This window comes from Gopherus evgoodei, chromosome 2 (assembly GCF_007399415.2).
Source record: "Gopherus evgoodei ecotype Sinaloan lineage chromosome 2, rGopEvg1_v1.p, whole genome shotgun sequence".
Taxonomy (NCBI): Eukaryota; Metazoa; Chordata; order Testudines; family Testudinidae; genus Gopherus; species Gopherus evgoodei.
The window spans coordinates 255,660,489-255,673,577 of NC_044323.1; the positions used below are offsets into that span (position 1 = coordinate 255,660,489).

General features: G+C 40.2%; 1 protein-coding gene across 2 annotated transcripts in view; it reads left to right on the forward strand.

The window, feature by feature from the left end:
* Positions 1-13,089, forward strand: part of CPQ (carboxypeptidase Q) — a 248,406-nt gene that overhangs the window by 155,008 nt on the left and 80,309 nt on the right. For both annotated transcript variants that reach the window (XM_030553530.1, XM_030553529.1), the window contains exon 6: positions 11,051-11,142. In XM_030553530.1, coding sequence (XP_030409390.1) covers positions 11,051-11,142 — 92 coding nt within the window. The remainder of the gene's footprint in view (positions 1-11,050; positions 11,143-13,089) is intronic.

Here is a 13,089-nt window from a genome sequence, read left to right on the forward strand (position 1 = left end):
TTTGATTTCCTCAGGTAGTAGGTTGGGTGGCCTATATGTTTACTGTAAAACCTGTGGCAAAGGCCTATTTTTCTCAGCTGGGAATTATTAGAGTCTTGCTGGCGACCTCTATTCTGGTTTGCCGTTACATAAGTTCTTGTTACACCTATACAGTGTGCATTTGATCTTCCCATGATGGTTTGTTAATGCAAGATTTACAAATTCAGATGCACAGAACAGAATATTCCGCAATAAATAACAGCAAAATTCTATATGCATAAATGATGTGACAAATAAATTAGTGAACCAAGCTGAGCTTTGTTTAGAAGCAAACACACCGAGTATGGTTTAAATTTGGGGCTAGCTATAGAACAGTGAGTTCAAACACTGCATTTTGAACCGTAAAGACCTGCCTTCATATCCGGCTTGGATCCCAATGAAATGAGTTCATGATCTCAATCTAGTCCAGAGAGGACATAAAATCACTGCCTAGTTTGGCTTGTCTGCGTGCACATGCATAAGTTCTATTGCTTACTGTGGGTCTCGTAATGTGCTGTTTCGGTTCTCTCTCTAGATATAGAAAGCTATATCTCAGCATTGCTTTGCTGGTTTTGGTAAATTATCATATATATGAGTATAAAAACTAGCTTTCCAATACCAATGGCAAAGTAAGACTGTTGTAAAGGGAGCTGAGCATTTTGGGTTATGACTTTTAGATTATATAATGAAGCTGCTACGTGCTGTTGATTCTGTTAAAATGAGGCACTTTCATTCACTCTGTTACAAAGTTGCTTGCATAATAACCACTATCTAGACTTTTCCATTGATCTAACAGTACCTAGCCATGATGCAGTTATGGTCTTGCATCTGCTGTTGTCACTAATTATATGTGCTACTTATGGGAAAGGTCTGTATTTTTATAAAGAAATTCTCTGCTGTTCATTGTGTGTATGTGTTTGACTGATTTGCTTGTTAGTTCCAGGTTGGTCTTTTATTTTTTGGTTTTTTTAGGGAAAGGGAAGGTGGAAGGACTGGTAAAACTGAAACAGTTGAGTTACCAAATTCCTGGGGGTAAGATTTAAAAAAATGTTTAGGGAATGGCCAAAGGTTCATTGTCAAGTAGTTGTGAATCCATTGGCCTCACACAAATATTGAAAGAAAATTGTATCGGTTTGTGAACAGTTTCCTAAATTTACAAGAAGGGCTAGCTTCATAACAAAACAGTTGAGTGAGCTCTAAGTATGAGGTTACGTGCTGTTTGTCATATCCTTGAAGTGGCTTTTAACTGTATATACTTTCTGAAAGTATTTGCTAAGTAAACCAGGTATCTCTGCACCTCTTAATGAGAGCCCATGAAATAATAACATCTATCTGTTAGGTATTTTTATGGCCCTCATCACCACAGTATCTGAGTGCCTCACAACCTTCAATGTATTTATCCTCACAGCACCCTGTGCAGCAGAGCAGTGCTTTTATCTCCATTTTACAGATGAGGAGCTGAGGCACAGAGAGGCTAAGTGCTTCCGGCATATAGAGGTTACTCAACAGCCTAAAGGGGTGTGTGTTTTAATGCATCTCAAATTTCACTTCAGCCTCCAAACGTAAGTAAAGTTACGAAAAGGTGCCAAAAACTTTAAAAATCACCCCTAAAGACTCTATTGCTGAGTTTGGCAAGGACTAATTTCACATTGATGGTAATGTGCTGTTCTGTACTCTATGCAGCAAGGCTGTAAATTATGTTTGAAGGTAGACAAATACAAATTGCAGTTCTATTAATTTTATTTTATTATAATGATTGATGGCACTGGTAGGCTTTGAACTTGCTTAAAAATTGCAAATATATCAATAAAATGTGTTCAACTGATACTTATATATAGTGTGGCTAGGCAACTAAAGTTCAGCATTTCATTTGAATCGTGGAAAACATGGATTTTCATGTGTTTGGGGGGTTTTTTAATCAGAGAATTTTGGTTTTTTATCACAGAAAACTAGGATCCCTGCGTATAAGGCTTGCATGCATTCACTGGCTGTGTGATCCACACAAACTTCAGTGACGGATGGAATATATATACATGTGAGAGACCATGTGTATGATGAGAAATAGCACAGTTTCAGCAATTGGCTTAGCTGTAAATCAGGAGTGGGCAAACTTTTTGGCCCGAGGGTCACATCGGGGAATAAAAATTGTATGACAGGCCATGAATGCTCACAAAATAAGGGTTGGGATGCAGGAGGGGGTGTGGGCTCTGGGTTGGGGCTGATGATGAAGAGTTTGGGGTGTAGGAGGGTGCTCTGGGCTGGAACCCAGGGTGCTGGAGGTCAGGAAGGGGATCAGGGCTGGGGTAGGGGTGCAGAAGGGGTGCAGGTTCCGGCTGGGGGAGTGGGCTCCAGGGTGGGGCTGAGGATGAAAGGTTTGGGGTTCAGAAGGATGCTCCGGGCTGGGATAGAGGGGTTTGGAGAGTCGGAGGGGCTGGGGCAGAGGGTTTGGGGGTGGGGAGAGGCTCGGGGTGCAGGATCCGAGCAGTGCTTACCTGAAGCGGTTCCTGGAAGCAGTGGCATGTCCCTTTTCCAGCTCCTATGTGGAGGCACGGCCAGGCGGCTCTGCACGCTGCCCCATTGACAGGCATCACCCCTGCAGCTCCCATTGAAGCGCATGAGAGCCGGAGTGAGGCCATACTATGGCTTTTGGGAGCCGGGTGGTTCAGCCCCCGAACTAGCGCCCCGGCCAGAGTGCTGGAGCAGAGCCAAACTCTGTGGTCCGGCCCAGCGCCCCAGCCAGAGCGGGGCCGAGCCACGTGGTGTGGCCCCCGGCCCAGTGCCCCAGCCGGAGTGCCAGAGTGGGGCTGAGCCACATGATGCGTCTCACAGGCCAGCTTAAAACGGCTCGGGGGCCGTAGTTTGCCCACCCTGCTGTAAATGTTAACAAGGACAAACCATGGTCAGCACTGGTAAAACTAAACTCCTGTTTCCTAGTGTGGACAAAGCCAGAGAGAACTACACTTGAAAAGAATGTTTTTAAAACATCATGGGCATGAACTGCAAGGTTGCCTAGGGAAGTTGTGGAATCTCCATCTCTGGAGATATTTAAGAGTAGGTTACATAAATGTCTATTAGGGATGGTCTAGACGGTATTTGGTCCTGCCATGAGGGCAGGGGACTGGACTCGATGACCTCTCAAGGTCCCTTCCAGTCCTAGAGTCTATGAGTCTATGAGTTCTATCTATATCAAAATGTTTGGATCTCACAAGAATGAGAGTTGACAGTGTCCCTTTAAGGCTTTTTAAAATTGTAATTGAAACTGTTTCCTGAATTATGGCCTTGACTAATGTGTCTGGAAAACTGTAAGTCAGGAAGTATTACATAAAATAGATTTCTCTTCCATTTGCTGTAGCCCATGTATCAATTCACATTTCTCTGTTCCGTATTCGCTGGCTTAATACATGAGTACTGAAGCTATCTATTATAACATGCTTCTTACTGAAGTAATACCTCTTCTGTTAGTGCAATATTCTAGTTCATCTCACATAATTTTAATTAAAAGTAATTTGAATGTCATTTTAACTTATTTTTAAATTTTAAAATGTTCCTGCATTGATCATAATTGTGGATTTGCAGTAGTTTGCTGTATGAGAGGTAGGCTATCATGTTGTGAAACAAATTAAAGCAATATTGTCACCTTTTACAGTAGTTACTTTTTAATTAAAATATCTGCATCCTTGATATTACCTTCTTGTTCTGATAGACTCTCCCTCCAAAAGTTGCATCTTTTGGTATGTGACTGCTTTTTATATATGGAGAAAGAAACTTTTGAATCTGCTAAATAGGAAAAATATTTCCCTGCACTGCTCTTACTTTAAATGTGGAAAGTAATGTCATGCTTTCATTTTAACATCCAAGCTGAACTGCACATCTAGAAAATACAGGAGTATTTACTTCTCATGTTAGTACACTATACTAAAAGAATGATTATATTTGTGGTCCTGCCATAAAGTATATTGCTGCTTTGGTAAATTTAGGCAAACAGACCCCTATAAGCTTATTGTCCTTTCTCCTGTTGGCTTCCTCTTCACTGCAAACTCAAGTGTACTCACTAGCTTCAAGATAAAGAATGGCTCTTTATTTATATTTTTTTTAAAATGTCTTAAAACTTGGTGCCAGAGGGAATTTCAGCCTTTTCCAAGTGCAAAACCCAATGGAGCTGCTGAAATGCCAAGAACCATTCAGAATGAGGTCACTGCATCATCTTGTTCTTGTGGGTTTTATTTTAATTTATATATTTTCAGTATAGCCTAGCCTAGCACTAGACAGGTGTCTGTGTTATCAAGACTGAGGGAAGATAAAGGCAGTGTGGACTGAGCATTAAATTGCTGATTTTCCAATCTACTTTTCCAAAACATAAAGTACATCAGAGGCCACAGGCAGAGCTGAGAATACTGTACTTTAACATCCAAGCCACACTTTGTAAAGTGTCAGAACGAGAGTGAGAGGACATGGTATTTTCTGCTCTACAAGACTTTTACAATGTTTTCCTGTATTTCTAATAATCTGCTGCTGAAAGAGAGGAAGGGAGTCCCCAGATTAGATTACTCAAGCAGAAAAAAATGAACACTACAGGTGGAGAATGTCTCTCTGCTTGTTGGTGGTTGCTCAGAGACCTGGATCTTCCATAGGGGCAGGGAGGTGGCTGAAACAGCACTTTGGTTTTTTATGTGTATTTTTTTACTTTGGGGATTTTGTTTTAAATTTACACTGGCTATTAGTCAGGAAGAGAGAGTAATAGATTGTATTTGAGGGTGTGAATTGTGTTGCTGTTGGGCACTGTGCTAATCAGTTCTCTATTTAAAACCCCAGATACAGGAAGGCACAACTACTCGGTATATTGCTCTGTAACACTCATTTAACCTGGCCCTGTAGTCACTGTACAAAGAGCATCTTAAATAAGCATTAGCTTCAGTGACTCCATTGTCCTGGTTCTTCCTGCCATTTTCATTCAATGTCTTTCTCTTCCGGTGAGATCTCAGGGCTCTGTCCTTGGCTCCCTACTTCTCTTCCAATAGGCCCCCTCCCTAGGTGACCTCATTCACATGGTTTTAGCTACCATGATCAGGGGTGGATTACGGTTTTGTGGAGTCCTGGCCAAAGCAAGTGGGGGCTCCTCCCGACCCCTTCCGCCTGCAGTCTTCCCCCCCGCCAACCCCAGCTGCTGCCAGGGAGAGGGGTTGGGGTGCAGGGGCTTGCTCTGCTCCGCCCACCCAGCATTCTTGCGAGGGAGTGCTGGGCAGACGGAGCAGGTCAGGGCGCAGGGGTGCCCCAATTGGCTAGGGCCCCTGGGCACAGGCTCCATTGGCCCAATGGCTAATCTGCCACTGACCATGATTACAGATTCCTCACAAATCAACTCCTTTGTCCTGTCCAGTCTTGAATCTCCAGCTGCCTCTCTAACATTTCCTCTTGCATATCCCATCACTTTCCTAAACTAAACATGTCAAAAGTAAGCTTCCCATGATTCCTTCCTAAACCCTCCCCTATCTCTGTTCCCCTTGTTCTCTATAACAAATGACAAATTCATGGTTCCCTCTCTGTCTCTGCCTGCCACTCAGCTCACAGCCTTTGGAGTAATCTCAGTTTCTCCTTGTCCTTCTCCTTCCACATTCACACTGTAACCAAATGCAGTTTCCCTTCCTCCTCTAAATGACTTCTAAAATCCAACCCTCCTGCTCTGTCCCTACTCCATGTACCTTCCTTATCTCATGTTCTGCCTCCTCCTTTCCCTCCTCTTTTCTGAAGTGTATACAAAATGCTCAGCTGAAATAATCTTCCTGTCCTGTCACTCAGACAGTAATTTCCTCTCTCTCACCAAACACATACATTATAATCCCTTCACTGGACTCTTCCCAAATCACATTTAAACTTTGTCCTCACTTCCAGAGCTCTCCCCAGCACTGGTTATATCTCAGTTTTCACTTCCTCCTTTTTTTCTTCTTTTCCCCTACTTTCTGCCAACTACACCTTCGGTGGGGTTTTCCCACTCATGACTCTGTGCTGCTTTTCTAGTTAACCCATATGATTGCAACAGCCTTCCTTGTTCCTGAGGTCCAAGAATCCTCAGTCTCTTCCCTCAAACCATCTTCAGAATTCACCGCATCTTTGCTAGATTCCCATCGCTAATATCTGCTCCAACACTGTCTACTCTTTCTTTTGGGCCTGAACATTATGAAAATAAAATATAATAAAATAACCCAGACAAACAAAGCAAAAGCAACAACAAACAACAACAAACAAAGCAACTTGTATGATCTACTTTAAAAAAACACATGCATGCCATATTTTCCAACCCAAAAAGCTATATTCCTGTCACATTTTTTAACTTATCTAGGATATTGGTATACCAAAGTTGGGCTTTAAAGGATAGGAATACGTAAATGTGTTTTTACACGAAGTTCTTTCTCTTTTTAATGGTTTTAAATAACCCTTTATATTTCTCCCTTAATTTTGAAGAAAAAAATCTTTCTTTCTCCCACTAGCTAATTTTCTGCATAATTGTACGAAGAGACTTTTTAAATCAGAACGGGTGGGATTTCCAAAAACACCTAGGGTGCTTAGTTCTATTAACTGTCAATGAAAAGCTTCTGTTTTTGTTATTGGGTAAGGGCTTGCTATCCAAAAGAATTGTATATGTTGTATAACTTAGTTTAATATTGTCTATCTGTTCTGCTAAATTTATCATTCAATCCAGTGAATGCTATTGTAATGTGAATAGATTTTTCTCTTAAAAGGGATAGTTTCCCAGCCTTCCTGCACCTGAAATGAATTTTTAACTGGTTGTGAGCAGGAGGTTTGTGTTCAACTTCAGATTCTAAACTCTTTCTTACCCAGGATCAAAGGATTCCTTTTTTAATGGGCCACTATCATTTGCCAACTATAAATAGGTAGGAGCTTCCATCAGATGTGCATCAGGCACTTAATTTAAATTGTTGGTATTAGGCTGTTTGAATTAGAGGAATAGCACCATGTACAGCATATTTATTAATAGTGTTGAATCCTTGGCACCATGTGTTTGGGAGAAAATAAATGGGCCCTCAAACTACTAGATATAAACCATTAGACAAGGAGAACAGAGATGTCAACTCTGGGGAATAATAGAGTGATGATTGGACACAGATGCAAATAGTATGCTGGTGTTAGAGAGACAGACTTTTTGCTGTGTAAGATTATTATCTTGCATAACTAATTCAAACCAGTGATGAGTGGAGTTTTTCCTAACTTAAACCATTGTAAATGAGTAGAGTCAGGAGAAAAGAACTATGAAAACACCTCCTTATTAATATCACAGTGAGAACCCTTATAGGAAATCATATTTAGTGTATCATTTAATTATATTTATGGAAACCAGGCCAGTGCCAGAACATACACAAATCTTACTAATGCATTTGGCACCTAATTCTGAGGCTTCTGTTAACCAAGCATGTAGTTGTACATTTCTTTTTGTGTTTTCTACACAGAGAATTTAGATTTTCCTCTTGTATTGGCATCAGGCATTTTTCAAAGATGTCTCAAGTGTCCTGTCAGGGCTTTAAATGCTAGTGTGATCCATTGAATCTCTTGGGTCTAATGAAACCTGATAACCCTACAAACCTGAACAACATAAAGGATGCAGTACAGATTTAATGAATAACAACAATGTAATGTGCTGTACAGGGCCATTTTGTATCTTGTTTCAGGTACATAAATGTACTTTATAAAAGCAGACTGTAGGCTACTAATGGGGAAAAATGCTAAATTTGAAAGCGGGACAAACTTGAAGCTGGTGTAAGCAAGTGCAGCTCCATGGAAATTTCTGTAACAAATATAGCAGTGGCTTAAACAGTGGGATAAGTGGTCATGTAGCGTAATTTGCACCAGTTTGGTATTCAGTGGAGACTCAAGTGTTCCATTTAGGCGTAGCCCTTTGGCATGGTGGAGCTGCAGTGCCCCAGAGGGAGCCCTGGGAGACATCCTGGCTTCCAGAGTTCCCAGGCACGCAGCCTGTACGTCTGCTGCTATGCTTTTTTATTAGGTGCAGCTGACTTCTCTGATTCTGCCTGGCCCTTATGCTCGCTGTGCAAAAGAGGGAGAAAGATCAGTATGCTCTCCCCACCAATGTAATGAACTCACATAAGGGGCAAGTGCAGGATCTGACCCAGGGTGTGCAAAACGAACGTAGCACATAGGTGAAAACACCAGAAGGGATGGGGCTACAGCAGTAATAGCAACTAACAGGATAGTATAAGATGAAGACTTTTCCTGCCTTCTGCCCCTTCATTTTACACACCCAGTGAATACTGGATCAATGCAACTTACATTACTTTACCTCTTACATCCACTTACAACCTTTCTTCAACCTACTTGCATACCTTGTGTGACTTACACCATCATTTAAATTGCCTTTGAATATGGCCCAGTGTTATGAACTTTAAAGAAATTAATCCTTTCTTCAGTGTGAAGGCAGAATAATTTTGACATTTTGAATGTGAATATAACCTTTTAAACTGTATTATGAATTCTCTAAAAGAACTTCTCTGACTACCTATCAGACCCTATTTTTGTTAGGCTTGACTGTACCATTAATTGCTAACCTTCCATATGAATAGTTGGTTTACATTTCTAATCTGTAGTGGGAAAGTATTTACTTTAGGGAATTTAGTACTTTGCACTATTGATCTCAATCTTTCATACACACACACAAAGTTTAAATAACAGTAAGTTGTGACACAAGCTAGCAAGAACCAGGAATTCAGACATAAAGTTTGATGCATTTTGACTTAGTCAGTTATACTTTGGTTATGGAACATACATGGGCAAAGTTGCCATTGGTTTCAGTGGCATCAGGATTTTAGACATTGTATGTAAAACCATGGACTGGCCTGCAATGAGATACCTGTAATATCAGTAGCACAACAAATTAACGACTTTGTGTGTCAGAATTAAATTTAGATTTCTTTCTTTTTTGTGTTTGTGACTCGTAACCCAACTTTTTTTTATTAATTTCCTTTTGAGTTGTTTTTTGAGGGTGATAATCTCTGCTCAAAGGTTAGCCTTGTTAATTTGATAAAACCATAGCTTCATCAAGATCTCGATCATCAAGCTTAATGTTTAACAAAGGTGGCTAAAATACTTAAGTAATCTCTAGCCACTTCTGGAGTGCATAAGATGGCAGCAAATCCTGTCTAATTGTTACTTAAGTCTTAATCTTTAGCACCATTTGGAATGTGACACACTCTCTTCTGATGTCAGTTTGGGGCCAGAACATGATTTATGTCTTAGAGCAGCCTTTTTTATTAACCAAGCTACTGCCAAGTTTGGTTATTTTGTGGCCATTCTTGCTAACTTCAATGCGATATCTATATTATTATTCTAATATGACATCATTGGCCATCTGGCTGATTTGAAATAGGAAGGATACTAATCCTGTGTTGTAATTACTTAGAAGTGGAGCAGCAAACTGTTGGGATGGGGGTGGAGGAGGAAGTGGTTTTTAGAAAACGAGCATTCTCCTGCATTTAAAGTCAGATGACTTGCATTTAGAAAATTTAGTTTTAATTACTGGATTCTGTTGTTTGTACCTGCTGAATTACAGAATAATAGGAAGTGTAAGTTTTTCATATTTTGAATATTTTGTTTCTATTGTATTCCGGATTTCTTTCAGGTGGGGAAAATTGGGTGGTGGTGGTTATAATTAATGACAGAGATGTGCATGACTACATTCCCATAACTTTTTCACAACTGGCTTCACTCTATGCCCATCTTTTCTTGACTATTCTTAAAAATTATACTGTATGGGAGCCGTAAGCATTTTTTAAAAAAGTGTTAAATGTTGATGCACAGAATAAATATACTTTTTCATGAACTGATTTACCAGATTTAATTAACATACAAAAGCCAGTAGGAGAACACTTCAATCTTCCAGGACATTCTATAACAGATTTAAAAGTAGCTATACTTGAACAAAAAAACTTGAGAAACAGACTTCAAAGAGAAACAGCAGAACTAAAATTCATTTGCAAATTTAACACCATTAATTTGGGCTTGAATAGGGACTGGGAGTGGCTGGCTCATTCAAAAGCAGCTTTGCCTCTCCTGGAATTAACACCTCTTCATCTGTTATTGGAAGTAGACTACATCCACCCTGATCGAATTGGCCCTGTGGACACCGGTTCTCCACTTGTGAGGTAACTCCTGTCTCTTCATGTGTCATTATATAATGCCTGCATTTGTAATTTTCACTCCATGCATTTGAAGTGAGGTTTTTTACCCACAGTAGCTTATGCCCAAATAAATCTGTTAGTCTTTAAGGTGCCACCAGACTCCTTGTTGTTAATTAATTCAATTAATTAACCATAAATCAAAGACCAGAATTTATACCTGCCCGGATCTGCTACAGAAATAAACTCTTTTGCAGTGTAGACCCTGCTTTTCTTCTTCGGCTGATATTGCCCTCACAGAATTGTCCTGCACTTGCCTTGCTTTTAAAAGCTTTCCATATGCTCAACTGCTTGTTGTGTGTAAGGATCTAAAGTACAGCTCTCTCTGCTGTTTCATTCTTAGTAATGTATAATGAATAGCAAAATTATGTCCTACTGTCCTTTAGTGCTTAAAACCCTTAGAGTGTCTCATACAAATCTAATAGCATATCTTCAATTAAGGTGAGGATCCTTACCAGCAAGTCCGCTGAAAGTGGTTTGGTTAGTTGATTTACTTCAGGCATGGTAGGGGCAGTAGCACATATTGCCCTGTAAGAGGCTTGGGAAAGGAAGTGACTGTGGAGAGTCTGTTGTTCAGGCCTGTAGAGATGGCTGTAACACACAGCGGCTTCCTCTGCTACCACACTAATAGTAGCTCCAGCTATACATCTTCTACTCTGCAGCAGTAAAAGTACTAACGCTCACTTTTTTGTTGAGGTCATAGAGCAGAAGTGGCTGTTTGATGGAAATCCATATGCAGCTGCCCTGGGGAAGTGGAGGCCAACACATGAATTGTTTAGACAAATAGAATATTTGGGACTAAAAGCCATATTTAATTTTGTATGTCTTAGGGCTCCGCCCCAAAAGAACTCTGCGGTTGGTGCTGTGGACTGCGGAAGAACCAGGAGGGGTGGGTGCTGAGCAGTACTACCAGTTACACAAGGTAAATAATGTAATAAAATAATCTGTTACAGTATTTGCTTTTTTGACTGAGAATACTAGATTTTCAAAATGTCAGACTCTTCGTCTAACTAAACGTATAGAGTCCAGTTCTGCCTGCAGATACATAGGCACAACTTTATGTCCCAGATGTTGTGAAATACTCTGTGTTTTAATATAATCCTTTTAAAGAAAGGATGTTCCATCCTCTTGTGCTTAGCTTCCATTGGTTTGTTAATGTAACTCTCTGACTCAGACATTAATTTGGCTTGCAAAAGGGAAAAATGATAGGGACTTTTCATATGAAGGTTAAAAGTTAAGGAGTAGGATAAGCTCTGCATGAACTTTACATGATCTACCATGCCACATCACAAAACTGTTATGAAGCAAATATTTCATAAGGATATCTGCTATGAGGTGAGCAAGCCATACACATTGGCAATATTAATCCATTTAATTTACCCTTTATATTTCTGTTTCTTTGCATGTTGTATAATGCACTGAAATGTAATGAATAAGCTGGTAAAGAGAGAACTCTCTTTGGAAGCACAGATATATAATATTTTAGTGGTGAGTATGATCTAAAATGTTTTCAGCCAAGTATTATTTACTGTATGGGATCAAGGACATTTTAAATGCCATCACTAGCTATTTTTGATGATGCTAGGTAAAATTATAAAACTTTTTGAGGATTGGTATTTAGGAGGAAAATATCACATAATATTATTCCCATATTAGCTGTGCACATTTGTCTCTTCAAAGGATTGCATGGCATGAAGGATAACTTCATAAAACTGTCTTGGAGCCAACAATTTTCAAAATATAAACATTTTGGAGGAAGCTAACCCTGTAATCATATAACTAACTCCTGATTTTTATCTGTGTTTTGTGATCCCTTATTTGGTAGTAGTTAATCTCAACAATGCTTAAACCTGCAATGCAAAGCCAAGATATTGATGAAGAAAAGTGTGTTTAAAGTTTTTGTTCTAACATGACAGCAGGTTTTTTCAGAATGCATGTCTTGCAATAAAATTCCTGGCAGTGTGTTTATGATGTTATTGTTGCCCCTCTTTTGAACCGAGTGCTAGTAAAATTTCAGGTCTCCATTGATGTTCTAGTTGGAAGCAGAAGTTAATGGAGTCTGGTATTTTCTCTGATATAGTTTTATTTATTGACAAAGAAGTACAAAGTCCTATGTTTCTGAATGCAGGAATTAAATAGCAGGAAACAGCTTCTTTTGCTTACAGCACCAAGAGCACTCTTTTCAGGCTGCACCCTGGGCCCCAAAACCTCTTCCCAGGTTTCTTCCAGAGACAGTCGTTATGATTTCAGTTGCTCCTTCAGTCTGTCCCTCACTCTCTGTCATTTTTTTTTTCAGTTTTCTGTGGCCTGGTCTACTCAGGAAAGCTTATATCGGCATAGCTAAGACCTGGTCTATGCTGGGCGGGCGGGGAATCAATCTAAGTTACACAACTTCAGCTATGTGAATAATGTAGCTGAAGTCGACGTACTTAGATCTACTTACCACGGTGTCTTCACTGCACTAGGTCGACTGCTGACGCTCTCCCATCGACTCTTCCTACACTTCTCACTCTGGTGGAGTACCAGAGTCGACAGGAGAGCGCTCACTGGTCGATTTATTGCGTCTTCACTGTTCTACAAAGGTTAGCAGCTGAACCCCAAAGTCCTACTGAACCTTTTGCAGCACCTCAGACATGCAGAATCTGAAGGCATGGTGGAGTTTTGTGGCTCCCTAAAATCCCTCAGACCTGTTGAAACACTTTGGATTCAAAGTGAGTTCCTAACCCCGGACCCTAAATCAGGTGAAGAATTAATTCACTAGAATTACTGCTACTGTTGCAGCCTCTTAATTTCCTATGAAGTAAGTCTCAGGCCATTTTGTGAAGTAGTCCATAGCTACCAGCAAATAATGACTACCTGCCTCCGTCTC